This window comes from Calidris pugnax, unplaced genomic scaffold (assembly GCF_001431845.1).
Source record: "Calidris pugnax isolate Ruff unplaced genomic scaffold, ASM143184v1 scaffold58, whole genome shotgun sequence".
In the NCBI taxonomy this organism is placed as follows: Eukaryota; Metazoa; Chordata; class Aves; order Charadriiformes; family Scolopacidae; genus Calidris; species Calidris pugnax.
In genome coordinates this window covers 10,087,126-10,113,787 of record NW_015090868.1, presented here as the reverse complement: position 1 = coordinate 10,113,787, position 26,662 = coordinate 10,087,126, and the positions used below count along the sequence as shown (strand labels likewise).

Sequence of the window (26,662 nt, the reverse complement as noted above, 5' to 3'; positions counted from 1 at the left end):
AAAAAAAAAAAAAAAAGAAAAAAAGTAGCATTAAAAATGGTTGAGAAAGCAAAAGTTCAAGGTTCAATTCAGGTGGCTAAAGATAGAGGTAGATAGAGACATACACCCAGGCACCCATTAGGCAGTGGAAGAGAGTGATCAGACACCTCCTTTAGCCTTCTTTGGGAAGCCCAGCTACCCCAGCCCCTCCTTCTGTGCCATGTGGACCACCACCATCTCAGTGGTCTGCCACTTGATTGCCTCCAGTTTGCACAGGTGGTTGTTGAACTGAGGAGCCCAAAACTGGGCACAACCTGTCAAATACACTCCTGCAGGTGCTGACCTGCCTCTTCCTTCTGGTTCTATCTCTTCGCACAGCCCTGCTTCGTTGCTGCAAGGGCAATTCTCTGGGTCATGTTCAACTTGTTGCCTGCCTGGACCTTCAGATCCTTTTGTACACAGCTGATTTTGGGACTGTTTTGGTTAGTCAGGTGCACTTTGCCTTTGGTAAAGCCACTGGGGTCACCTAAGAACCATAGACTTGTGTGTGGTTTGTAATCAGCTTTTATTTTCAGACTACATGGAAAAAAGTCTTGTACTTGAGTCTGATAGATTGGCCTCTCTTCCTGTTGTCCCATTAGGACAATGTAGGACAAGGAAAAATGTCATTATTCATAAAACAGAGACAACCTGGATTTTCCTGATAATACAAAAAGTAATCCCTAGAATTAGTGGATTGAGTATTCTAGAGTGGAACAGTGGTAACGAATAAATTCTGTAATATCACATACCCAAGTTTTTGGATGTCTGATTTGGGTTTCCTATCAATCCTTTACATGCTTTAACAAATTAGGAGGTTTCTCTGGAGCCAACTTGGCGCATGTCTGGACAGTTGGATTGTTACTGCCCTGTCACATCTTATTGGCAGATATTTTTTTAAGTCAATGCTTGCCAATAGTAAGAAGCAGAAAATGAGTTTGCACAGTTATTTCCTATTCCAAATACAGGGTAAAACTGGATTAAATATTTAAACACAGTGATTGTTGGAAAAGATGTTTTGTAATGCTGAACTAGCACTCCTAGACTTACTATTAAAAATATTTCTGGAGAGCATTTTAAGTGATGCAGAAGTGTCAAATATGTAATTCATTTTTGCTTAAAGAAAACGAAAAGATTTTCTATGTTAAACAATATTTAACAGACTGCTTTTTTAGACTTACATAGAAGGATTATTATCATTACATTATATATTCTGTATGGGTTAGAAGTGGTCATTCTACAGGTATAGAATGCATACTGTGTTTTCCATGCCAAGCAGCGTAACTCTGGTTAGAAGGTGTAACAAAATAAGTCTGTAATCTCTGCTTATTTATTCCTAATTTGTATTTGAATCAATTATTGTTGGAGTGGTCCATATGTGACCCTTGGGAGTCTTGGGTTTTAAGGTAAATTCCCCAGCCCTTAATAGAGCATGTGAAGGGCACTAGCAGAAGGTGGTGGCAGAGGCTGCAGAAGGCTGTGGTCACCCTTGGTGCAGGGTTGGAACAGGCTGAGGTCACCCTTGGTGCACCTCTGGGCCTTCTACCCTGGGACACCAGAGGACCAGCTGTGCTCTCCAGCTTCTGCACCACCATCAAGGCTCTGCCTTCTCTCATCTCCTTTGGGAACCTGGAGACTTATTTCTCCTGGCGATGTGAAGATTTGGGTATATAACTCATGGATTCCTGTGTTGCATTTGAAAAATTAAGACGTAGACTTCCTTGGCTCAAATGTTTAAAAAAAATGCGGTTGGCACAGTCATTCGTTTGGGAATAGGTGGTTACTTGACTGCTATGCAAATGTTGTATTCATGGATGGAGTGTAACATCACGTAGTTTTCCTACGTTCCTACCCTCAGGAAAAAAAAAAACGTCAAGGGCTTTGGTCCAAAGTAATCCCATTTCCTGTTTTCACCCCCTGGTTGTACAGTTTTACCGCGTTGTGTGGAAAGACGTCTGGAATTACATATCCTGTATAAGCAACCACTCTGCAAGTTTGTACTTGGGAAGTAAATGAGCTCAGAAATATTTGTAGAGTCTGCCATTTGCTGACAAGGACTGAAACTACTCATTAATTTGTCAATGTATCAATGTCCTGTATAATCAAGATAACTCAGCCGTTTTTATGAGAGCTTTATGCCCAATGGCATAACTTTCTGTCTTCAGTTGTAACTAAGGTGCATCTGGTGCCTGCACTGAAACTGGAAATAGAGCAGAGCACTTTTTCTCATCAGGCTGTGTGATTTAGAAATTCACTATGAAGAGACCAGAACTGAGAGTTTGATGTCTGTTGCTCCATAATTAATTCAAAGTATGCATTTTATTTTTCTTACTGTCTTTCAAAGACAACCATTCCCCCTTTCCCAAGAGCTGGACCGTCCTGTGGGTTTTGTTGGATGTGGTACTTTCCTGGAGCCAGTTGAGGTTGCGTAGGAAAGTAGTAAGAGACCAGAACTGAGAGTTTGATGTCTGTTGCTCCATAATTAATTCAAAGTATGCATTTTATTTTTCTTACTGTCTTTCAAAGACAACCATTCCCCCTTTCCCAAGAGCTGGACCGTCCTGTGGGTTTTGTTGGATGTGGTACTTTCCTGGAGCCAGTTGAGGTTGCGTAGGAAAGTAGTCAGGAGTTTGAGTTAGGCATGGGAGGTAAACTTCAAAAGCTGAAGTTTTGCGATAAAAGGTGACCTTTGCCTCTTCGTAGGGTGTGCATCCATGTGGGGGTTTGAAATGCCATTTGGAAGGATGCACGAAGCTGAGACAGAAAGGAGACTGTTCCTCTGCTCTTGTGAGATGTTGGTTTCCTACAGAAAGAGCAGCTGTGGGAGAAGAACAGAAACGGATCAGGAAAGTCAGCCAGAGGCTGCATTGTTGATGTTGTATGGCATCAGATGAGAGATAAATTGGATATAATGGGTGATATATACATGATATAGAGTGAGACTGCCTGTCTCACTAGCCCTGGCTACCAGACCTGGTCATGCAGCACTTCAAGCAATTCCAATTTTAATAAATCAATGTTTGCAGTGAAGTAGAGGATATGCCTTGTTTGCATCTTGTCATGGGATTTAGTCTACTGTTTAGAAAACAGATCAGTCTAATGCTGGCCTGAAAAGGCTTATGCAAGAGCAAAAAAAGCCACTTCTATTGTTTTTATTTTTCAATGCCTCTGTCGTTAGTTTTTTTTTTTATTATTTCTTTTCATTTCTTGAAAATTTATGAAATATATGAATAGTACTGGGACCATCATTTTATTGAGTAATATGAAAATCTTGCAATGTTCTCTGCCTTATTTGCAGTTAAGCATCTCTAGAGAATATGTTTAACATTGTCTTTTCTCTGTTTTATTTTAGCATGGGAGGGAGATTAAATCTCTGTTAAGAACGCACAGTATTTGGCATCATCTAAAAGCAAAGCAGGATTTATCAGAGTTCTAACTAAAGAAAAAATCGGTCTAAACTATCTGTTTTAAAACTTCCTGAACCTTGTATAAAACAGTTTTGCTGTCAGTGGGGGTTGTTTCAAATGCACTTAATCTTAATTAACACTTCATTAATGGTGGGATGTTTAATTTTCTCTGTCTTACTTTTTTTTTCAGTCCTCTTCCATGAGGCTGGCTTTGAGTGTTGCAGTGTTGCTCACCCTCTTGAAAAGCTAACAAGGATCCTGGTAGGTATCCATGACTTCCTTTTGTGTAAAAACAGATGATGTTGTCTCAAGCTATGGAGCTCTAAGAGATAGAGTTACTTATTTGGTAAATGTAAAGAGTTTTCAGGTAGAATATTCATGAGTCTATGTAGTTCTTCCCTCCTGGAACAATCAGTGATCAACATCCAAGAGGAGTGGTGGATGACATTTACCAGCCCTCACTGCTCTGAACACTGATCTTGGTCTTACAGTGGTGCCATTAAAATGAATAATGTCATTTAAATTAGAGGAAAGATGCAGTGATGTCAGCAACAAGCTGTCTCCTGCAGACGTAATGGTTTTGGCTTGCCTTTAGCTAACCTCTTCTTGATGGTCTTCTCGGAAGCCAAGAAAATTATTTGTTTATTTAGCCATTTATTTATTTTTAATTTCCTGAGTATTGATTTTTCTTCCTGCGAGTTTGAGAATCACAGAACAGTTGGGGTTGGAAGGGACCTCTGGAGATCATCCAGTCCAACCCCCTGCCAGAGCAGGGTCACCCAGAACAGGTCTCACAGGAACGTGTCCTGGTGGGTTTTGAATATCTCTGGAGAAGGAGACTCCACACCCTCTCTGGGCAGCCTGTTCCAGGGCTCTGGCACCTTCAAGAAGCCCCCTAACACAGATGACCTTCAGGCTACGCTAAAAGCAAGTCCAAGAAGCTGCCATATGTGCAAGTCACAGAAGAAGCCAGGATCTCAGCAGCACGTCCACACCTTGAGACAGCCCAGGGAGAGTGTGGTGGGTCAGGAACCCAGTGTTCTGCAGGAACTGGGACTGTGGGCTGTGAAAGGTAAGGTTTTTCTCAACCTGATGGTTGTTTATGGGCTTGTTGTCATATCGTTGCTAGAGTTACTAAAATACAAAGTTATTTTGGAAGTATTTTTCAAAATAAACTGCAGTTAAAGAACATGTTTCCTCTGCATTTTGAACAACAACAGCAAGTAACTACTAAAGTAGAGGGAAAGGCTAACTGGGAGATCTTCAATAGCTAAAGACTTGTCATTGCAAAGATTTGTAAAAGCTGAACCTTTGTAAACTTAATACAGTATAAACCCAATGCAGTATTTTACTGAATGAATAGGTGAAATCTAAAGTAGAGGGAAAGGCTAACTGGGAGATCTTCAATAGCTAAAGACTTGTCATTGCAAAGATTTGTAAAAGCTGAACCTATGTAAGCTTAATACAGTATAAACCTAATGCAGTATTTTACTGAATGAATAGATGAACCTTTAACTCTTTGATTCTCTAAAGCGTAACCTATTACTGAGTATTAATCTTTCAGAAGAGTAAAATAGTAATTTTTTGTATATATACTTGCAGTAATATTAAAACATCTCATGGCTGCCCTGCCTGTTCTTGCAAATAAATACATGAAAGTGCTGTCAGACAGTTTTATGGCTCCCCCATGGATGGCACTAATATGTACTTAAAATGTATTTGAAAATTCATTCTCTTATTTTTGGAAATTACCTTTGAGAAATGCTTAATCTCTACATGAAGCATATAATTGTATTTTTTTCATGAAAGTAAATGTTAGTCCTACATCTTCCTCTAATGGATGTAACTGCCTTGATTTAGCCTCAGGAAAATATTTCCCTGTTTGATTTCTTAATCTTAATGATTTTTTAATCTTAACTTAATATTACTTGAGTTTAATTCCAGATAAGCTTCCAGGCAGCGTGTCTGCTCGTATGTTGTTTTTTTTTTTTACTTTTTTTCTGAAAGCAATACAAGTCCAAGGTATTCTAGTGCTTCAGTAACTGAAGCTGTATTTGCTGTATTATAAAGTATCTCTGGAGTTTAATTCCAGATAAGCTTCCAGGCAGCATGTCTGCTCGTATGTTGTTTTTTTTTACTTTTTTCTGAAAGCAAAACAAGTCCAAGGTATTATAGTGCTTCAGTAACTGAAGTTGTATTTGCTGTATTTTAAAATAAGTATCTATCTCTCAAATGGTTATGAAAAACCAGTTGGAGCAACTGAAACCAGTATAGTGTCTACCTTGATGTTAACCCATACACTGAGTGTTCTGTGGCTCGGTAGCTCCCTCCATCCCAAGAACTGGACATCACGATATCATATTTTATCTTTCTTGTTCCACATGCAGTTTGCTAGGGCGATTTCTGTATCTGCTATTTTTATTTGCAAGTTTCCTTTGGGAGGCTCTCAACAGGAATAATATTTATTATTATTATTTGCATGGTCAGAAGGGATTTGCGCACTTGGAATGTGAAGTTTCGGAATTTTTAACACTTGTTCTTTCATGTATGTATAGTTAAGAGTATCACTAGGCAACTAAAACCAGATTAATCCCCATATCTATTTGAAGTAGAGAGAGGAAGGAGATGTTAATGGTAATAGTCTTTCATGTATGTATAGTTAAGAGTATCACAACTAAAACCAGATTAATCCCCATGTCTATTTGAAGTAGAGAGAGGAAGGAGATCTTAATGGTAATACAGAGGAAAGCAATGCCATTTGTAGTGAGAGATTGGATATAAAAGGGAAATGGAAGGGTTAGAGTTAACAGTGATGAGTAAGAGAGGCTGAAGGGAAAATATTCTTATGGGGAGACTGAGATACGGTCCAGAAGTCGAAGAGAAGTAATTTAAGTTGAGAAAGGGGCAAAGGGGAAGAGTTCAGTGACCACATACGGCTGATTATAAATGTAGAAAATGGATAAAGAGTTTGCTGCAGCTCAGCTGAAAGGTGGGTGTCTGTGGGGAATGAATGCAGTACCCTCACCTGGGGAAAATACCTGAATCTACACCATGTTATTGTCATGACAAGGTTTTGCTGACAGGAAAAGAGAATAAATATCCATAGTGGTTTTCCAACAAGGAGCAATGCGTATACAAAAGAAAAAAACATTGTGCTTTGAGTTAGTTTGGGGTTTTCTTGTTTGTTGCTTGGTTTTGGATTTTATTTATTTTTTTTCTAGAATGTGCTATGATTTGTAATTCAATACATTCTCAAGCTGAAGTAAGGTCCCCTGATACATAGCTTCAGACCATAGATAAAAATATACATTTTTATAATGATAAATTACTGACATTTTAGAAACTGTGCTATTGTACAATTGGTGACCTCTTAATTCAGGTTGTTACTGTTCAGATTCCATTACAACATTTGGACGTGAAAAATCTGGATAAAATGAGTCTATATGTGCTCTTCTATAAAAACGGTTTGATCTGTCTGAAGCTTTTAAGAACTCTGGCTTGTTTGTTGCTTGGTTTTGGATTTTATTTATTTTTTTTCTAGAATGTGCTATGATTTGTAATTCAATACATTCTCAAGCTGAAGTAAGGTCCCCTGATACATAGCTTCAGACTATAGATAAAAATATACATTTTTATAATGATAAATTACTGACATTTTAGAAACTGTGCTATTGTACAATTGGTGACCTCTTAATTCAGGTTGTTACTGTTCAGATTCCATTACAACATTTGGACGTGAAAAATCTGGATAAAATGAGTCTATATGTGCTCTTCTATAAAAACGGTTTGATCTGTCTGAAGCTTTTAAGAACTCTGGTGTAATCTGGAGTCTTAAACCTGCATTGAACTGGACTAATTTTATTACTTTATATTAGTACTTCATATTTAGAACAGTACAAAAAATTAATACCTGGTCCATTTGTTCTTAGTATTTCATCACTCAATCAGAAGGTTGTCCTGTGATCTTTCCCAGAAGTTTTATCTGAAATGGGAAGGGAAAAGAGAAGATGAAAAAGAAAGGTATTAAATAAATTATCAACTATTATTTTCATTCTTTCAATAAAGTAAAAAATCTTATAGTACTAAAAATTACAATAGTGTATTGTCTAAGTTACAAAAGTTCTCAAAATTCTGAGTTGATCACCTTTACACTTTTCTACTTGAGGGCAAACTTTTGTCCCTCCAAATAATGCAAAATTAAATAATAGTTATTGAATTAAATAATCATTAAGGAATATAGTCTTACATTTAATAATATTTAAAAGAATATATTCTATTACTCAGGATAATCTGTTGATGAGCTTACTGGCTGCGGAAATGATTCCATTCCTAGCTTTTGGCATAGTGTGATAGCTCGTGATACTTCCAGGAAATCAGAGAGAGGGAGAGAGATGTTAAAATTCCAGGGCATCTGGAGTTGGTGCTGAGATCTGAAGAGCGAAAATGAGGATATTGAAAGGGATCCTAATGCTAAGCCTTTCAAGATGATCCGCTACATATGCGGGATTTCATGCTGCTCTTTCAAACGGAACAGAGAAAAATTGATTTTTCTGTCTTGTTCAGCATGAATGAAGGAAACGTGCCAGCAGGCTGGCAGCTCCCACCCATAAACAGGTAGGGAGGGGATGCTCTGTGTGATTTATGGTCTCCATATAGGAAAATATTGAAAGAGCACAGAAACCGCTGTAAATACCCCATGAAATGCAAGCGTAAGTCTGTTTACTATTAAAGGTGATTTACTGCAGTTACACTCTCTCTCTGCTCCCTGTACTTTTTGCAGAAGGTAGAGGGGTTTTACACAAATTGTCTTGTTCAGCATGAATGAAGGAAACGTGCCAGCAGGCTGGCAGCTCCCACCCATAAACAGGTAGGGAGGGGATGCTCTGTGTGATTTATGGTCCCCATACAGGAAAATATTGAAAGAATACAGAAACCACTGTAAATACCCCATGAAATGCAAGCGTAAGTCTGTTTACTATTAAAGGTGATTTACTGCAGTTACACTCTCTCTCTGCTCCCTGTACTTTTTGCAGAAGGTGGAGGGGTTTTACACAAATAACAATATAAGCTTTTTATTCTGAGTTAGTGCAGAGTAACTTGTATATAGAATCATCACCTCTAGTTTTAGATCCTCTTTTAAGCTGTATAGTCCTTCTTTCAGGTATTTTAAGAACACCATAACAATATAAGCTTTTTATTCTGAGTTAGAATCATCACTTCTATTTTTAGATCCTCTTTTAAGCTGTATAGTCTCTCTTTCAGGTATTTTAAGAACACCAAGTTAAGATTTGAAATGAAGATGAAAATCACAATCAAGTAACACTTCAAAACTGAAGGTTTTGTAAATCTATCAGCTACTTTATATTATAGATGCAAGGAAGACCTGCTGTGCAGCTTATACCTCCACTCTAGATTTCTCCACAGGTAAACTTTTTCTTAAATATAGATGCTTTTGTGACAGCACTGAGATAAACAGAATCCCATTTTATCATACAGAATGGGAAATCTGTAGGCTATACCAATGATGATAACTGTGATCTTTATTGTGTTCTTGTGTATAATGCATTTTTAAAAGATTCACTGTTTCCATGTAAAGCAGAACTGGAGAGCCTGGTTACCAGAAAATGCTGTCACCTGCTTGAATATATTATTCTGCTCATCTGCATGGCTTTGAGAAGAGCTGACCAGTCTCTTTGCTCAGACATAAACCCGATTTGTGGCAACTTTTAGAAGTCAGCTCTTTGCTTTCTTTAAATCTTAGTTTTACTTAGCAGTTTATTAATTCACGTCCAGAAATCTCAATATGGAGAAAGTTAAGAAACGGAAAAAAAAAAAAATGCATTTGAAAAAGTCATTCTTATTGAATGCTGATGTTCGTGATAAAGTTGGAGCTCTGGTTTTCCAGCTCCCTGCCTTCCCTGCCCTGCCCTGATGGGTTTTACGATTTTGGAGTGTAGAAAGCTCAGTAGAAATCCAAATATCTGCTCAGCCAGAATAGTTTTATTAGCTCTGCTTTCATGAGCTCCTTTCAGATAGTTAAAGTGAGCATTGCTTGGTTTAGTAGGTTTTTTTTATTTGCACGGTATTCTAACAGGCATATTTTACACTCTACATAGAATTACTTGTTGGAGTGCAGTTTTGCTCTGTCTTCACTTGTGCCCGCCTCCTTTTTAACCACAAGTACATATTTTATCTGTTAGATACTGGCTTACTTAGCCTCTGTTCTTGGGTTTGGATTTCCTTTGTCCTTCCCCCACTGCTGCTCTTCTGTATTGAGCGTGGAGAGAAATTAAAAAGCTTATTTTGGGAGCTTCACCTACAGATTGTTTTCTCTCTGTTAAAGTTTGCTCTTTAATTGATTGGGAGCTTCACCTACAGATTGTTTTCTCTCCGTTAAAGTTTGCTCTTTAATTGATTTCTTTAGATACTTTGTGCTTCCTTCAAGCAGTTGACATATAGAAGCAGATGCCTGGATTTTTAGTAATACTGAATATTTTGGCTATTAACCCAAACTGCCTCTCCTCCTGCCTATTATACCTGTTAGACTGTCCCAACCCACAATGGAGAGCGAGTAATCAAAAATAGCTTTCATTCTGTTTTAGGAACTCTGATACTTAAATATGCACGAATCTAGAAAAGCAATCCTCCTTTCCCGCCTCGTCCCCAACTTTCTAGGAAACAATAGGAAATAATACTATTTCATTAATATCTCTTTTAAGAACAGCTGCTTAGAACCAGCACTAATGACATCTAAAATTATTTCTGTGAATCTGCCCACTCCCATTACAAATATCTTACCTTGCAGCTTTGCTTGTTCCACTTCCGCACCCAATGCAGTTTCTATAATTTACAAACTTCCTTCCAGCTTCTGAAATATTTCAATTTTGAATAGATGGTTCTATGCACATTTCTTTCCCAATGCGAGTTAAAAATCTTACCTCTTTTTAGATTCGCAGATGTTTGATTTTGGGTTCTCTTTAATAAAGAGAAGTCCTGACAATTTCCTTATGTCAATCCATCCCAGACCGGTGAAGTCCTTTCATGTCCCCCTTGGAATATCAGTGGTAATTCTTTTCAGTCAAAGTATTTTTGCCCAGACAGACATTGTTGGTCAAGATACCTGATTGACTGTATGAAAGCATAGAGCGCACCAAAGCATTTTCAATTATTAACTGTAAATTTTACAATATAGCTATGTAGCACTAAATAGAAAGCATAGTTGGCATTTTCACTTTCATAATAATCACCTTCACCAGGCATTATTTTATATAGAGCGCACCAAAGCATTTTCAATTATTAATTGTAAATTTTACAATATAGCTTGTAGCACTAAATAAAAAGCATAGTTGGCATTTTCACTTTCATACTAATCACCTTTAACAGCCATTATTTTATGTCATTCTTTAGGAATCCTAACAAGAAATAAAATAGAAGGTGAGTATGTTGGAATGTGCGTAGTTGCTACAGTCCTTTAAGTGTATCCTCCTCCTCAGGCAACGTACAGGATCTCCAACATTTTCAGTAGTTATTAATTGTATTCTTTAGGAATCCTAACAAGAAATAAAATAGAAGGTGAGTATGTTGGAATGTGCGTAGTTGCTACAGTCCTTTAAGTGTATCCTCCTATATCATTCTTTAGGAATCCTAACAAGAAATAAAATAAAAGGTATGTTGGAATGTGCGTAGTTGTTACAGTCCTTTAAGCGTATCCTTCTCCTCAGGCAACGTACAGGATCTCCAACATTTTCATTAGTTATTAATTGTACTTCGGAATGTGCGTAGTTGCTACAGTCCTTTAAGTGTATCCTCCTCCTCAGGCAACGTACAGGATCTCCAACATTTTCAGTAGTTATTAATTGTACTTTGCTAATTTCATTCTAGAGACAGAAATACCACTGGTCAGGAAACTCCAAGTATAACTCTTTCTATTTCAAATAACATATATAACAGGTACGAGAAAAATCTCTGTAGTCATCTTCTCATAAAAGTGCTTTCTTTTAACCACTTTCCTCCCCTTTTAAGGCCTTAATAATAAAGCTGAATTGTAGTTCCTGTCCATAGGCAGATGATTAAACATTCTCACCCTTATATAATACAATTTCCATTTTATTTTAAACATACTTTGCATGATATAAAAATATTGATCACAGTGAGCTTTAACAATTGTTACTGCTATAAACAGAAATGCTGCACAATGGTTTTAGTGGAAATAAATTATATAGTCATTATCTCTTTTTAAAAAAAAAAAAAAAAATCACAAGAGGAAGAACCTAGGCTGTTTGGTCATTGGCAGAAAATAAGTCCTTATTGAGTCCTTTACAAAACATGAATCCCAGTTGTTTTCTACACTTGCTTTCCACGTCTTGAGAAAAGCCCAACGCGTCCGTCTCCGAAAGCCCCACAGGGTCCCTGGTGCACATTTAATTCCAAATATCAGCAAAAAGTTTCTGCTGTTCTTTTGTTCTCATGGAAAAAAAGGAACTAGTACACCCAGGCAGGGAGTCGTGCTCTCTCTGCTAATTCAGGAGTGGTCTTTTCCAGTATGTGGGGACGCAGCGGCACACTTCTTCGCTGAAGTAGAACCCAGCCTCGCAGCGTTTCGTCCGGACTGTGCAGGGCGGTCTGTAGCAACTGAGGGCATGCAAAAAAAAACAAAAAAAAAAGGGGGAATTAATGAAACAAGATCATTCATATGAAGCTGGAGTAGAAAGCTGTGTACGGTTAGGCTGCCGTTTCTCAACGGGATACTTCATTCCTACAAATGCGTCTTTTAACTTCTATTTGTGTTCTGGCATAAGAAGGTCTTGAATTGGACTGTTCTTCACAAAAGCCAATGAAAGAATGAATAATGACTGCTATTGAAGAGAAATTATTCTATTGCAACAGATACTCATGAATATTTTTAACCTACTGCCTGGTTGTGGTCGCATTCTAATCTTCACTAGTACTTTTTAAAATTTAATATTGAAAATGCAGCGATATTTTTCTCTACTTCAATGACCTACTGCATGTTTGAGGTGGCAATCCAGACCCAGGTGGTGAGCAAATGTACCATCTTCTCACCAAGGACTGTTTCTCACCTCATTCACTGCTGCAACAAGCCCAAGAGAGATTTCTCTGCCTTTGTTACCCCCCGACTCTGATCTGGAAAACCAAAACATACATCCTTCACACTGCAAACTCTTATATCCATCCCCTGAGGCCAGGGGGGGACATACTGACACCTCACATGGCATCTATCTATGGAATAGATCACGTTTATGGTAAATCTTAAAGAAAAAAAGAACAGAAGTAGTCCTTACTTGATTAAAATAAGTTTAACAGAGCATTAAACCACAAGTCACATCTACCTAAAACACAGCAGAATTTTTCTTGACAGATTCCTTGACTGAAAAATAGAAGTTATACAAAGATAGTATCTGTGGTTGTCCCTGAACTCTTCCTTTTCCTATTTTATTTTTCTATTAAAACAAGAAGTTGACCTAAAATAACCTTAGAATAACAATGCTAAATACTTTCTGGTGTATAATGGAGACAAAGTACAAGTCTGGGGTTTTGTTTTTTTTTCAGACTCTGGCAAGGAGTCAAAAGACAAAAGTATATGTTTCGAATTTCAACACCGAATTTAAATAATGTTTGTGAAACACTGATATTATGATCTATGACTATAACTCATACTTACTTCAGTTCAAAGACACAGAGTATGCTATATTAAGGCAATGTCAGTCTCCTTTTCCTGAGGCAACTCTTCTTTTGGGCTTGTGGCTACTCTCTCTGTTGTTGCAGATAAGTGAATATGGTGTGTGCTTCTTTTGGACACCAATTTACCACTGGGCAATAATTTGTTTATGAGATGAGGTCTGGATTAGAGTTACATTAATTCAAGGCAGCCAGTACAACCAAGGAACCTGGCTATGAGGAAAACCACGAGGAATGAGGAAGGCTGCAAACATGACATTTATTAACTAGTCACATCTTGCTCAGTGTTTGCAATGTCGTTAATCACAGATTATTTCACCAGTGTGGTCTCTGTAATTAAGGGAGTGACATGATTTTGTGCCACTTCATATAAATATTTGAGATGAGCCTAGCAGCTCACGGGAACCTCTCAAAGCCCTACTCATTTGGTGTTTGGAAATCATGGTAAAAGGCAACAAAAATCACAGTGTCACTTGAGAAAGAAAGCAAGAGAACTTTACTGTCTCACTTCTTCACCAAAGACCTAGTGCTCCGAGCAAACAGGCAGCCAGCAGTGGGTTGTTCTGGGGAAAAAAGGTACTTTGTAGAGATGCAGTGGATGAAACACTGATCTCACCTGCCTTTTTTCCCCATCCCCACCAGGAAAGTTAGAGTATTTAATGTAGTGACTGACCATAGGAGAATAATGAATGAAATAATGAAATAAGAGAAAGGTATGGAAAAAAAAAATGAAAAAAAAGAAAAAAGAAAAAAAAAGAAAAAGCTCAACTCTTCCACCCACCTATGCCTTGTTGCACAAACCAAGCAGCAGCCAGGTCATCATTAAATAGGGGGGCTCATTTATGAACTGCAACCTTCACTTAAAGCATCCCTCCCCTGGGAGTTTGTGTCCAGCAGTGGTCAAGGTCAGGTCACCACAATTTTACCCTTATCTGGAACATTTCAACAGAGCAAGAAGGGCCCTCTCCTCCTCTAAAAGGCTCTGCAGCTGAGGTACCTGGTTATCTGGCCCGGCCAAAACTGACCAAAATACATTTCTGAGGTGAAGGCACCGGGTGAACAGTAGCGGAGTCATTGTAACTGTATAAATGTGGTTTCCTTAGGAAACTCTGCTGAACAATAGAGCAGCGCTTTCAAAAGATTAAGGCTAAATGTTGTTTATGGAGTGCTTCCATGTGACAGAAGCCCGTGTTGATGAGGCCAGTCTGAGGGTGCTGGAGCTAAGGTAGGTGAGCAGCCCATGCGTGTAGTGCTGGGTGAGCTGGTGGTAACTTTCTCTTTATGGTCAGGAATTGTGGGGTTTTTTGGCTACCAAAAGCTCAGGTTTGAGATTCTGAGCAGTCAGTTTTGTTGGGCTTTTTACTTTTCTTTTTTCAAAAAAAAAAGTTTTTCTTCCTCAACAGTGCTACTATCTACAGGGCTACTGGTTGGAGAGCTGTGCAGTAACACTATATGCAAATAATTCTCCCTCTCTACACAAAGATAAACTGCTTAGAAAAGAGAAACAGCTAAAAGCACCCCATAAAACATTGTCCTTGCAAGTAAGAAAGGGGTTCAAACTCTTTATCGTATCCAACCACAACATCCCAGAGAAAAGCTCAAGGTAATCAGATTGGTTTTTTCCCCTCTGCAAACATAAAATTAAAATAAAAACTGAACGATAGAGAAGAATTATTTCTTATGTTTTTAACAACTCTTCTATTCCACTCAACTGGCCAAACAGGAAAACACATAATGTCAGTTACTATTAATCTTATCCTCTATTTTAGAGACTTCAATACGGGTCTCATTCCTAATGAGACATTCCTAGACATTTTTTCTTTATTCAAGATGAACTAATTCTATGTATCTGGCAATATATTTATTACTAACTTCATGTGATATAAAAACAGTACGTAAGGTTTACTTTTGATAAGAAGACATTTAAATGTCCCAGTTTTTCTGACCACAGGCATCTAAATGTCCCTATTTTCTATTTTTCATTTCCAGTGCCTGAACTAATATAATAGAAGGATTCCCATATATTACTAAATAAGTGGTCTTTCTGCTCCAAATGGCATTGCTTCTGTTTTAACAAATTTACTTTACAGGAAAACTTTCCTCACAACATCCATGAAGCAAAAATGAAACGGTTTGTTTCTGAGAACCTGAAATCATTCCCATTTTTCTATACAGACTGCTACCACTGCGGGTGTAGCTGTCGGGGAAGGAAAAGCTGCCATGATATATAAAGAAACTGCAGAGTTTTTTTCCTGACCAAATCCCATTTTAAATGATGAATGTGGGCAGCCTGTTTTATAGTTATATATGTTTACTTTTCACAGAAATCACCCAGAGCTATAAAGGATTCTTTATGCACTCAAAAATGTTTAGTATCAGTTGAGTAAAATGAAGGATATGCAAAAATTTAGGAAGGGAAAACGAATGATGTTATCTCCAGAACTAACCCATCAAATCTAATCAGGAAAATTTGAGTTATTTCAATTGCAATATTCAGTTCTGGGGAAAAATAGAGTGGGATTTTAAGTAGCATAAAAAAAATGGGGAGCTTGAACTTACAGCTCATTTTCATCAAAAGAAAAAAAATTAAATCACATGAAGTAGTAATAGGAGTACAAGAAACTACACATGCTTTAAAATATTACTTCTGCCCCATTGTTTCCTCTTAGAGGTGATAAAAGAAGATAGAAGTGAACTGAAGAGAGTTTTAGTGTTTAGTTAAGGCTACAAAGCAATCCATCACGGCAACTAATAACTGAAAATTTTACGTCTTGAACACAGCGAAAGAGCTAAAGACTGAGTTTTTACCTGCATGTCTGGTGATGGAACCTTTTTCCTTTCAAGAAGCATTTATTGGGAGATTCTATACATTCACAGGTGCACTTTGCAGGATTTAGCGGCTGATGTTTGGGACAGGTCTTTTTACACACACACTGGCATTTCTCTTCATCGAACTCCTTGTTGGGCCCGCAGGAACCGGGGAGAAGTTTGTTTTTGCAGAGGCACTGACACGACGACCTGTCCAATTCCTTGTGAGGTCCACAGCTGGAGGGCCGCACGCCCCCTTTGCACACACACTGGCAGGTCTCCTCGTCCAGCTCTTTGTTTGGGCCACAGAGATGGAATCCTTCTGACGTGTCTAGAAACACAGCGGAGAAACCGCACAACTATCAGCATCTTGCCTCTACCCATCTCCTGTTTTTAAGTGAAGAAATGGTATTTAATTTGTACCTTTTACGATGTTTTAAGAGCAAACGTATGTCAAAAGACAGGCAACAATCAGCAATAACATTGATAAAAGATTCAACTATTTACTTTTCATGTTTTTAATTTCTCTTTTAGCGAAATCAAAACATGGAACGACATGTGACCGTTTAAGCAGAGCTGCTTACCAGAATCCCCGAGGTGAGAAGAGAAACCAAACTCATGCTGTGACAAACATCTGCAGATTTGATTATTCCAGATATGATTTTTTGGACAGGTCTTGTTTGCCACGTGACACCTGCGGAATGAATTATACTGTTGATTTATTATCATAATATCTGAAGAAAAACATCTATTTTAGGTGCTAAATTGCTTTTGTTTCCCTCCATTACAAAACCCTTTTGAAAAGCTTCAGCTCATTCAAAAACCGTATTAACTCCTATCAAATCTGTTACTAATTAAGGTTCTACCCACTATGGGAATCATCAACTATTTGTTGAGGATATGTTCTCACATCTCAAGTTTTAGCTCTAACTTCTAGAAACCGATATTTGTACTTCCCTAAGGTACTCTGGAAACAGATCTAACCCTTGAAAGGAAGCCTCATATAGAAAATAGACCAGTATAAAAAAAACTTGTGTGCCAAATACCACATAGGTGGTTAACAGGCAAAATTTTCTACATTGATTTTTGCAGTACAAAAAATGTTTTCACACATAGAGACATCAAAAGAGGGCTGATAATCGTTTCTGAATGAATGCTATAGACCAAACTCTAATTTCTGAAACACAATCAGATTATCAGATTCCTTTCCCTTTTACGTGAAAGTTACGTGACATGAACTAACTCCTTCTCATCAGCCACTCCAATCCTGGGCAACTTCCTTGAATCTAAAGATTTGGACTCCAGCAGAGATGCCTCTTCACTTTAGAAATGAAAGACAATAAAACAATTGAACAGTTTAATGCTCTTTGCCTGCTGGAGTTTTGTAGCCAAGGTGGCGGTACCAAAGAAAACATTTAATCTATATATTTAATCTATACAACGTCCAAACCACATCTAAAATAGGCTTGTCAATCAGTTCTGAAGTGCCTACCCACAAACCACGTGACAAAAAACTCCTCATAGAGACCTGGATCTGAATGATGTATATTGAAGGCTCCTCTGCTCCCCCAACCCAAAACCCAAAACTTCTAAAATGAAGAGCGACAATTTTCTTAGTTGCATGTCCTGATGAAATTCTATATAAACAGAGAAGAGTATAATTTAAGACCCCAGTAATCCAGGAGGTGTTCTGAAGCACGTGCCTCAGCTCCGCGAGTGTGTTGAGGTAGATACTACTTTTTGGAAGGAAAAGAAGGAGAGAACAGGGAAAGCCCTAGACCTTAATTCTCAGGGTAAAGTTTTTCAGAAATGTCCTGATGAAATTCTATATAAACAGAGAAGAGTATAATTTAAGACCCCAGTAATCCAGGAGGTGTTCTGAAGCACGTGCCTCAGCTCCGCGAGTGTGTTGAGGTAGATACTACTTTTTGGAAGGAAAAGAAGGAGAGAACAGGGAAAGCCCTAGACCTTAATTCTCAGGGTAAATTTTTTCAGAAAATATGTTTTATATAAAAACAAAAAGAAGATCAACTATTTGTATTCTATCTTACATGTCATTTCTCTCTTTTTTCTAACAGGTGCCTGGGCATAGAAAAATATGTTTTATATAAAAACAAAAAGAAGACCAACTATTTGTATTCTATCTTAGATGTCATTTTTCTCTTTTTTCTAACAGGTGCCTGGGCATTGTGACATAATCCAGTCTTGAATTCTTACAAAACCCTGAGCGTTGTTACCCTAAACCCAGAGATGACACTCTTGGCTTTTCTTTGCAGTGACACATGAGGAAGCCACGACTATATTTCTGTTAAAATTAGCATGTACATAAATAGATGCACCCACATCGATCTGCCACTGTGACAAGAAAGTACACTTCCAAGTTTGGGCTCTATGACAGTTTTATTAGCGTTAAACCTCTAAATAAAAATGTTACGGAAAAATAAGAAGTCGAAAAGAAATTGAGAAGAAAAAAATGCCAGTGGGATTCTGAAGAGCAGCCAGGCACCCACCAGGAACATCTCTACTTCCCCTTCTAGAATCTACAAGCACTCACCTTGGTTTGGTTTGCGTTTTTCCCCCCCTATTTTCTTGAAAAAGCCACAGATTTTAAAGACAGTACCTAAGAGCAGAGAAGCCCTGTATGTATTCTGAGCTAGTGCTCCTCGCTCGTCCCTTTCCTGGAGCACGATCCCTTACTGGGAGTGCTGGTCAAAGTGTGGTGGCCAAATGTTTAATTCCCTCTAATTATGGCAGCTGCTTCCTGCCAGAATAAACTCTTGCAATGGGCATCACCCCTGCTCTTCGGCTGGAAGCACGAGAAGCTGCCAGCAGTCAGCACAATCTCACTTCATTAGTGACCCTTGGGGTTTGAATTGTAAAAATCTGTTCGTTACGCAATTAAACTATTAATACATTTGTTGCCTATATTTTTCTAGCCCACTGTTAATGACCTGTGTTTTGATGAACAAATTCAGTAGTTTGAATGCAAATAGAATATAATCCCCATTTAGCTGGAACATGTCAGAAAACAGCCCGACTTTAAGTGAATGAAAGCACAGAGGAGACAACCCAGCTTCCAGCATTTTGCACTATTCCTAATAAAACATGTCTACAATTAATTCCAATTCAGCTTCTAGTGTTGCTTCCTCCCTACAGCAAATGTTCCTCGGTTATGTATTTTTGTTCTACCGAATATTTATACATCATTAAACCATCACTCTGTTCTGCAGAACAAAGGGAAGGAATTCTTCAACTGCTCAGTTGTTCCCTCTCTGACTTTCTCCTTCAAAATCACCAAAGAAATCAATATGCTAATTCTGCGGCCTGGCAATTAACCCTGTATTCCCCCTTCCCATTCTGTTTTATTTTTACTCCTGGCATATGAAAAGGTCCAAAATTTAGTCAAAGGTTCCCTAAAACCAGGTCTCTTTTTTAGCAGCGTTTCAAATAGGAAAATACAGTGTTAGACAGAAACGCTGTCTAATCCTTATTAGCAAAAATAAGTATTTTGTGATAGTTTTATGATGACTTTCTTTAATTAAAAAAATCACAGAGTGATATGGGGTTGGAAGGGACCTCTGGAGATCATCTAGTCCAACCCCCCCAAAAAGTTGATTTTATTGATGTTTCCTTTATGCTTTAATTGCATGGGAGCTCTTTCTGTGAAACAAACCCCACAGACAACATTCTTTTTCATTTTTAGACTGTCTAGTTCCAATTTATCCACTGGGTTGAAAGGGAATGTTACTTTAGTTAACATTTTTCTCCACGTAAAACAATTTACATGTAAAACACGTAAAGCTCCCGGGAATGTTTAAGAAAAAAAAACGAAAAAATAAAAATTAAATATAGGCTTGTTCGTAATGTGATGGGAAAGCCAAGTCTCCTACTCACTGAGTTTGTGTTGCTGGCAAGGACCTTCTGATGATGGAATGGACTTGTCTGTAAACATCCAGCTTGGACATGCAGCGGCAGGAGGTGTGATTGGCAAAGCTGACGGTGACGGGCTTGGGGCCGTGCGAGAGAGGCACCGTGATCTCAAACAGCTGTGACAGGGGAAGAAAGATGGGGTTCATACACCAGGAACAGCATGACTTTTAAAAAAAAAAAAAATAAATACAGAAAAAAGCTATAAGGAATTTAAGTTTGGGGTTTTGTTCTCTGTCGTCATTCAATTATACCACTAAGTAATCATCATGTGCAAAATAAGCACAATAGCGCTGCCACCATAATTAACATTTTTAGTCTTAAACTCTGTTACGTGCCTGTTTGGCACCAGAACGTTCAAACTGACATTGTACCTTTTCCTCTTTTAACAAAGAGCTCATTTGTCCAGAGGAAATGACTTTACATTGGCAGCCTTATAAAAAAAAAAATATCTAAAACGTATCATTTGGAAAGTGCTTCAAAAAGTTGGAAAACAAGAGTAACTTAAAAAAAGGGGTGAGCTACAGCCTCACGCAGCAGTTGCACAACTACAAGAGCTTGTGTAAAAGAGCAATATATTGGACTTGGATCAAAACCTTTTTGGATGAACAAGTTCTGAATTGCAGCATACTCTGACTCTCCAGTACTTGTATCAATGCTAAATGTACGGTTGCTCTAACAGAATGCATCTTCAACTATTACATTTTGGGGGGGATATTAAGAAATATTCACTATTAATAAAATAACCATGTAGGTGAACAAAAAAAGAGGACAATTTCAGCGATACCTTGAAAAACTGGACAAAGAGGGAGCCTCATGTTGGTACCCAACTCAGGGCATCTGCTTTATCAAATTAAGGTTTTGCTGTGAGACTCACACCTCAATAGTCTCCCGAAAAGCTGGGATGAATACTTCAGGTCAAAGCTTTTAAAACTATTTTTGGCAGTATTTTTAAACGGGTAATAGTGCACTGTTGTCTTATAGGCAGCAGTATATTTTTCCAAATATATTTAAGGATATTTCTGCACCTTCTAGGGACTTTTCTACCTTTAAGAACGTGGCCATTGGTTATTATTCCAGTTTCAGTTGATGAGACTGTATTCAGCTAATTTTTAGCTGAAACCTGTTTGCAGTCATTATCAATAACAATGCATGGCATACAGGCAGCACACAAATGTAATGAAAATGCTGGTAATTTTAAATTATACAAAACGCGAAGTACATCTGCAGATCTCCTGAAAACCACACCTTGCACCAAAGCTGGCAAGTGAGTCTGGGTGCCAGCAAGCCCAGGGGTGTAGCAGGAGATAAAGGGGCCCTTGTGCAGTGACAATAAAGCTCCTACTATCGATACACCCAAACTGCACAACTTAAACCTAAACTGTATAAAGCATCATCAACTCTTATAGCTATTATCTAGTTTACAAAACAAATTTTGATGGTATCTCGTGACCAGATCTTTAAAAAAGTATAGCATAAGAAGTGTCATCATTCAAGAACTGAAATGGCAAAAGTATTATATTTACATGTCGGTTTTTTCATTACAGAAGATGACAATGTTATTATTTTGCTGCAAAAAGTACCACATCCCTTATATTAGTTTTAAATTGGTTTTGGTTTTTTTTTCCCCCACTAGAATCTAAAAATACAAACTGATATATGTTTGCTTTTGTAGAAAGAAAATTAAAAAGAAAACATTTCCCTGCCTTTTCCAAATACTGATGAAATAAACTATCCATCTAGGAAGCTACTATGGAAGGAGTTTCTCTTGTTAAAGAGACTTTTAGTCAAAGCATATTAACATTTGGATTCTTGCTCCAGCTGCAAAACAAATAACACTTCTTAAAATTTTGGTCTTGAGTCATTAATAAGATGAGGGCACGAGTCCACGTCTAGTTTAAAGTGTGGTATCAATGAAATGAACGCCTAAATCAGTGTCTGCTTCTCTCAAATGTGATTATCACCAGACACACCTCCAGGGTTTGAACCAAGTTCAACACAGACTTCTGGAAATGGACTTTATCATCAACTTATTATACTTATAATCCTTCTTGGCTTCCAAACCAATATTGGCGCCTTTACCCTTATCTATTATAAAAGTTCCTTAAAATTAATCACAAAAGGCGTTCTTACCAAGATGCCTCATCCAAAAAGAGCAGCAATCGTATCACAGAGCTATCATTTTCATACCAATATTTTATATGAAAATAGCTTTACGTAGTTATTCACTTCTTTTTAAAATATCCACCTGTCTGAAGGCCATCATAGGTTCTTATAATGCACAATTTAAGTAGGAAACTGGAGAAGAGGAAGGTGGTGGTGTAGATAACGAGACAGCAAGGACCATGTTTGTGAGAAATAGCTCTCATTCTGCATTCAGTACACATTTGAGAAAATACATGCCGAGTTCTTTGGGGATCTGTTTTTTAAGCACTGACCTTTACTCATGACAAAAATCCCCCCCATACACAAGACTTGTGTCTGTATTTAAACAAGTTGGGCTTTCAGAAGGAAATCCTCAAGGCCCAAATCTTCTCCCCCTTCCCAACTTCATATTAGTAAAAAATGGACAAATTCATGCTACAGGCAATAGGAAAATGACATTTCCTTCGTGTTTGTTCAAGGACCAAGGCCTAAAGACAAACATTTGGGACCAACAACTGCAAAGAACAAGCTTCAGTCCCCAGAAGAACACGAGATCCCACAGCAGTAGGGATTAGGGCAGTTTTTTCAGTGGAGAGCTTTTATTGCTTGCAGTTTTGAGAAAAAACAGTAGTAATTAGAGTACCTTAAGCAGCAAATTAAAGTACATTAAATGAGCATTGCTAAAGTTATACTCAACTTGCCCATGTTGTCCTATGCATCTGCACTACCAACAGTGTATTGAGGGCAGGAAACCAGTGGAGCGCAACCACCAAAGCAATATTGCTAGCATAACTAAACAGTATTATATCTAACAAAAGTAAACAGAAAAAAAATGCCCAAAAATTTCGGTAAAAGCTCTGTCCTAACCTTGTCCACATGAGCTAATATCCTAAGTCAGTAACTATGTCAGTATACTATTAATCTCAGTTTATAACACATACTAACGAAAGCTCTATGGCACTGAAGAACAGTTGAAAAACATATATAGTTAATGCATTTCACATGAACATAACGTGCTGTTCAGCCAGTCTAAGGCTGTTTTGTCACAGAAACCCTGTTTTCAGGTCTTCCATTTCTCACCAGTTCTTTCTTTTCTTTTCAAAGTGCTGTGTTCAGCCCTTGTCCCTTTGGTCTTCACCCAATATGACAATTCTCCACGCCAGCCTCCCCTCATTTCAGCCCAGCAAGCTTCCCTTTCAGCCAGCCAGCCCACACAAAGCTTGATTTCCCTTCCCTCTTTTTGGGCTCCCCAGCATAATTTCTGGCATTCTGGCACACGCACATCTTGTCCCAGCTACTTTTGGATCAGCCAGGTTCCTTCCTTCTCGACATGATAAAGGTGGGTGGACAAATGACAGGCTCTCCTTAGAGGATGGGATTTGGGTGCCTAGATCTGAAACTGCATCAGATTTTTGTTCAGCTCCAAGTTGGAAAGTGTACTTAGTGACAAATACAAGTCTCCCAACAATTCCATTTGCTTCCTTGATTTCTTTTTTAACACTTAAAAGTATGCAGACTCTCTCAAAGATAACAAACCACACATTTCTAACACAAACAAGTGTCATATCCTTTACCTAAAATAAGGGAACATGACATTTTTTTTCAGAGAAAAAAAAAAAAAATCCTAGTTTTTGTTTTATCAATAAAGCCCTACATACTTCTCTCTCACTCAAGAAAAAGCAGAACCACCCTTTTTGCAGAATTTTTAAAGAAAAAAGCTAAGAAGTAAAACCAACACATCAAGCCGAGTTGGACACCTGGCAGAGAAAAATTTAACCCCTGTTGTTAAAGAACAGCAAAGTTAGGCTGAGAAGGACAAGAGAGTTTATAATGGAGCACGTCGGGTAATCTTAACATCTCCCTGGTTAAACTAGAGTTGCTCACCATTCAACAAGATCTGTCATGAAAAAACTCAAGGCTTTTGTACAGTAAATGGCTAAAATAGAAATTTTTGTGCTAAAATCACGACAGCCATTGATGTTATATAGATTTTTTTATAAAAAAGTTTTGGTTGCAGGACATTTTTAAATTATTTTTTTAAGGATATGTAGTTTCTGTAGTTCCCACTGCCCATTATCAAGAGGACTTTATATCTGCCTTTCAACCTAGCCAAACTCAAAACATTCTTCTTCAATAATGAAGGAAGGTCATTTTTCTTCATCCGTTTGGATTACACAATCTGTAATAAGGAGTATTTTAGGCTTAATACTGAACCTTCATTCCACTGCATCAGCCAAAATTAAAAGGTAGCATATCCTACACACCCAAACGTCAGCTTCTTACGCTTGTATTTTCTGCCTCCCTGTACAGATAGGTATATAATTAAAGAACTTTTAAGACTAATACAGAGGTAAGGGAATAATTAAATAACTTTTACCTTCATTTATCCAGCTACAAATTATTTTTTTAACCCTGGATATTTGTTCTTTTACACATACATTTTTTAAATCCTTGAAGATCAGTGCACACACTCAGGTGAGAAGCACAGCAAGAGACACTGGGCAAAGGTGTCTCTGAATTGCTCTCCACAACCTGCAATTACTGTGATGCCCAGTGCACCATCCCCGTCCTTCCCAGCCTGCCAAAAGCACTGTAAGAATTCCTGTAAAAAAAAAAAATTCCCATATATTCCTCTTCACTGATCCTTAGGAAGCCATGTATTTTTGATTCACTGCACTGATAGCTCCTTTGGACTAGAAGCACATCATACCATACATTCCAGAAAAAAACTGGTGATTTTTATAGAAAGAATTTCTTTGCTTTGGTAGCTAAATTAATTTATTCAGCACTGTCATCATATGTGCCAATATCCATTGTATCAGCACACATGCAATTATTAATATTATTATTATTATGATCACTGACAATTGAAATATAAAATAACTCTCATTTTCCTATCAGAAAGAAGGAAGCTTATCGCTGTAGATACTTTTCAAATACAGAATTTATGTATGATTTTTTTTCCCCAGATTACAGTAACCACACTACGTTCTTCTGGTGGACTGTGGGTTATTTTAAGAACTTTTCCTTAAATTGATTGTCTCTCAGTTTCCATCACTTGTGATCTTTGCACTTCTTTAAGTGACAGTAGGACTGGCCAGATGCAACCTGTGTAACAGAGCACAATGTGTCTAGAGAGATTTTCAAGCTAAGGATATAAGACTTTTTGATTTCAAAACTCTAAACATCTTTATAGAATAGAATCATAGATTCTATTAAAATCTAAACATCTATTCTATTAAATCTAAACATCTCTATACCAGAAAGAATGAAAATAATCTATTTGAAAAATGGTACATCATCATTATTTATTTTACTATCTAAATCTTTCAAAAAAAGAGTATTTCAAGGCTTATGCATGACATAACAGGTAACTTATCTGATACAACACATTTTATATCTGTTTAATACGCTGGGATTCCTTATTCTATGTTTTTATATTTTAATCACTTTTTTTCCCCAGAAATTGTAACAGAAACCATTAGGAATTTATACTGATGTATCTCCCACTATTAATAGTACCTACTATATCACAGAATCATGGAATGGCTTGGGTTGGAAGGGACCTTAAGGACCATCCAGTTCCAACCCCCTAAACTATATCATTACAGTCATCACTCTAACAGAAAAATGCATGGGAAAAGGCAGAAATGGTAAAGTTCAGAACGACTGAAAATTCTTGTGACATATGCATCTTCAAACTGTGTAAAGGAACACCATGTACATCTCAAATATGGGAAACAATTTCAAGCTGTTAGCTTGTTTCCTGTGAGAACAGCTCCTCTAAATCTAATTTCAAACTGCTTAAAACGATGTTTTCCCTTGAGGGACTATTACTGTAACCACGAAACAAGATTTAAGACCTTTACATCAAATGTGCTGAAATAAGCCAAAAAACTGTCTGTCTTGCCAGCCAAGAGGAAGAATGGAATGAGATGGCTCTTTAATATCTCCTCACTGTTTCCCTTCAACATATAGGCGAGTACCTACAGGTGGGACATAAAAAACTCCAGCTGAGGGACAGGCTGTTGCTCCACCAGGTAGTTCCAGTCTTTGGAACTGTTGTTGAATTACTCATGGAAACAGAGAGCAGCTGCTCGATTAATGACGAATTAGAGAAAAATCCAACACAACCACACCACAAAACCAAAACCCAACCAACCACCCTACCCACAGACCTGCACTAGACAAGCCACCACTTATAAAGTTGGGCTGCTGCAGTGTCACGGGTCAAGGAGAAGGAAAAGATCTACTGCATTTTATGAACTAGCCTGGGGCGTCCTCAAATATTCTCACAGAACTTGCACCACATCTTAATTAAGAACTTGTCTCGCATCCCGATCATGACTATGTAGACACCCCTTAGCAGCTACAGAAACAGTTTTTGTGAAAAAAATGGCATTAGAAGCAAAGCAGAATACTTTTTTATTTTTCTCCTAGTAAAGTTAAGTAGCAAGAAAGAAGAAGCACAGCCCAAACTAGAGAACTTTTGATCTCTTTCTGGACCACCGCACTGTTCCAAAAGCCATCTGGGATCATCTGACCTATTCCATTCTCCTGCCAGTCAATGATTTGCTCCCCATAAAAATAACTTCTATGCTTAGCTCTGTCCTTTTTAATTAATTTTCATGAAAGCTGATATCAACTTTCTTTAGATT

At 37.8% G+C, this 26,662-nt stretch overlaps 1 protein-coding gene and 1 long non-coding RNA gene across 2 annotated transcripts in view; one reads left to right on the top strand and one right to left on the bottom strand.

The window, feature by feature from the left end:
• The first annotated feature begins 8,726 nt into the window (after positions 1-8,726).
• LOC106889967 lies at positions 8,727-18,154 on the top strand. The gene is made up of 3 exons (XR_001412435.1): positions 8,727-8,849; positions 16,467-16,529; positions 18,109-18,154. It is a non-coding gene; the product is annotated as an uncharacterized LOC106889967 (long non-coding RNA).
• The window catches only part of VEGFC (vascular endothelial growth factor C), a 109,610-nt gene continuing 94,461 nt past the window's right edge, over positions 11,514-26,662 (bottom strand). Inside the window, exons 4-7 of the mRNA XM_014945493.1 lie at positions 19,827-19,978; positions 16,517-16,626; positions 15,933-16,263; positions 11,514-12,056 (exon numbers count right to left, since the gene is read on the bottom strand). Of these exons, the coding sequence (XP_014800979.1) occupies positions 11,942-12,056; positions 15,933-16,263; positions 16,517-16,626; positions 19,827-19,978 (708 nt within the window). The 3' untranslated portion in view covers positions 11,514-11,941. The remainder of the gene's footprint in view (positions 12,057-15,932; positions 16,264-16,516; positions 16,627-19,826; positions 19,979-26,662) is intronic.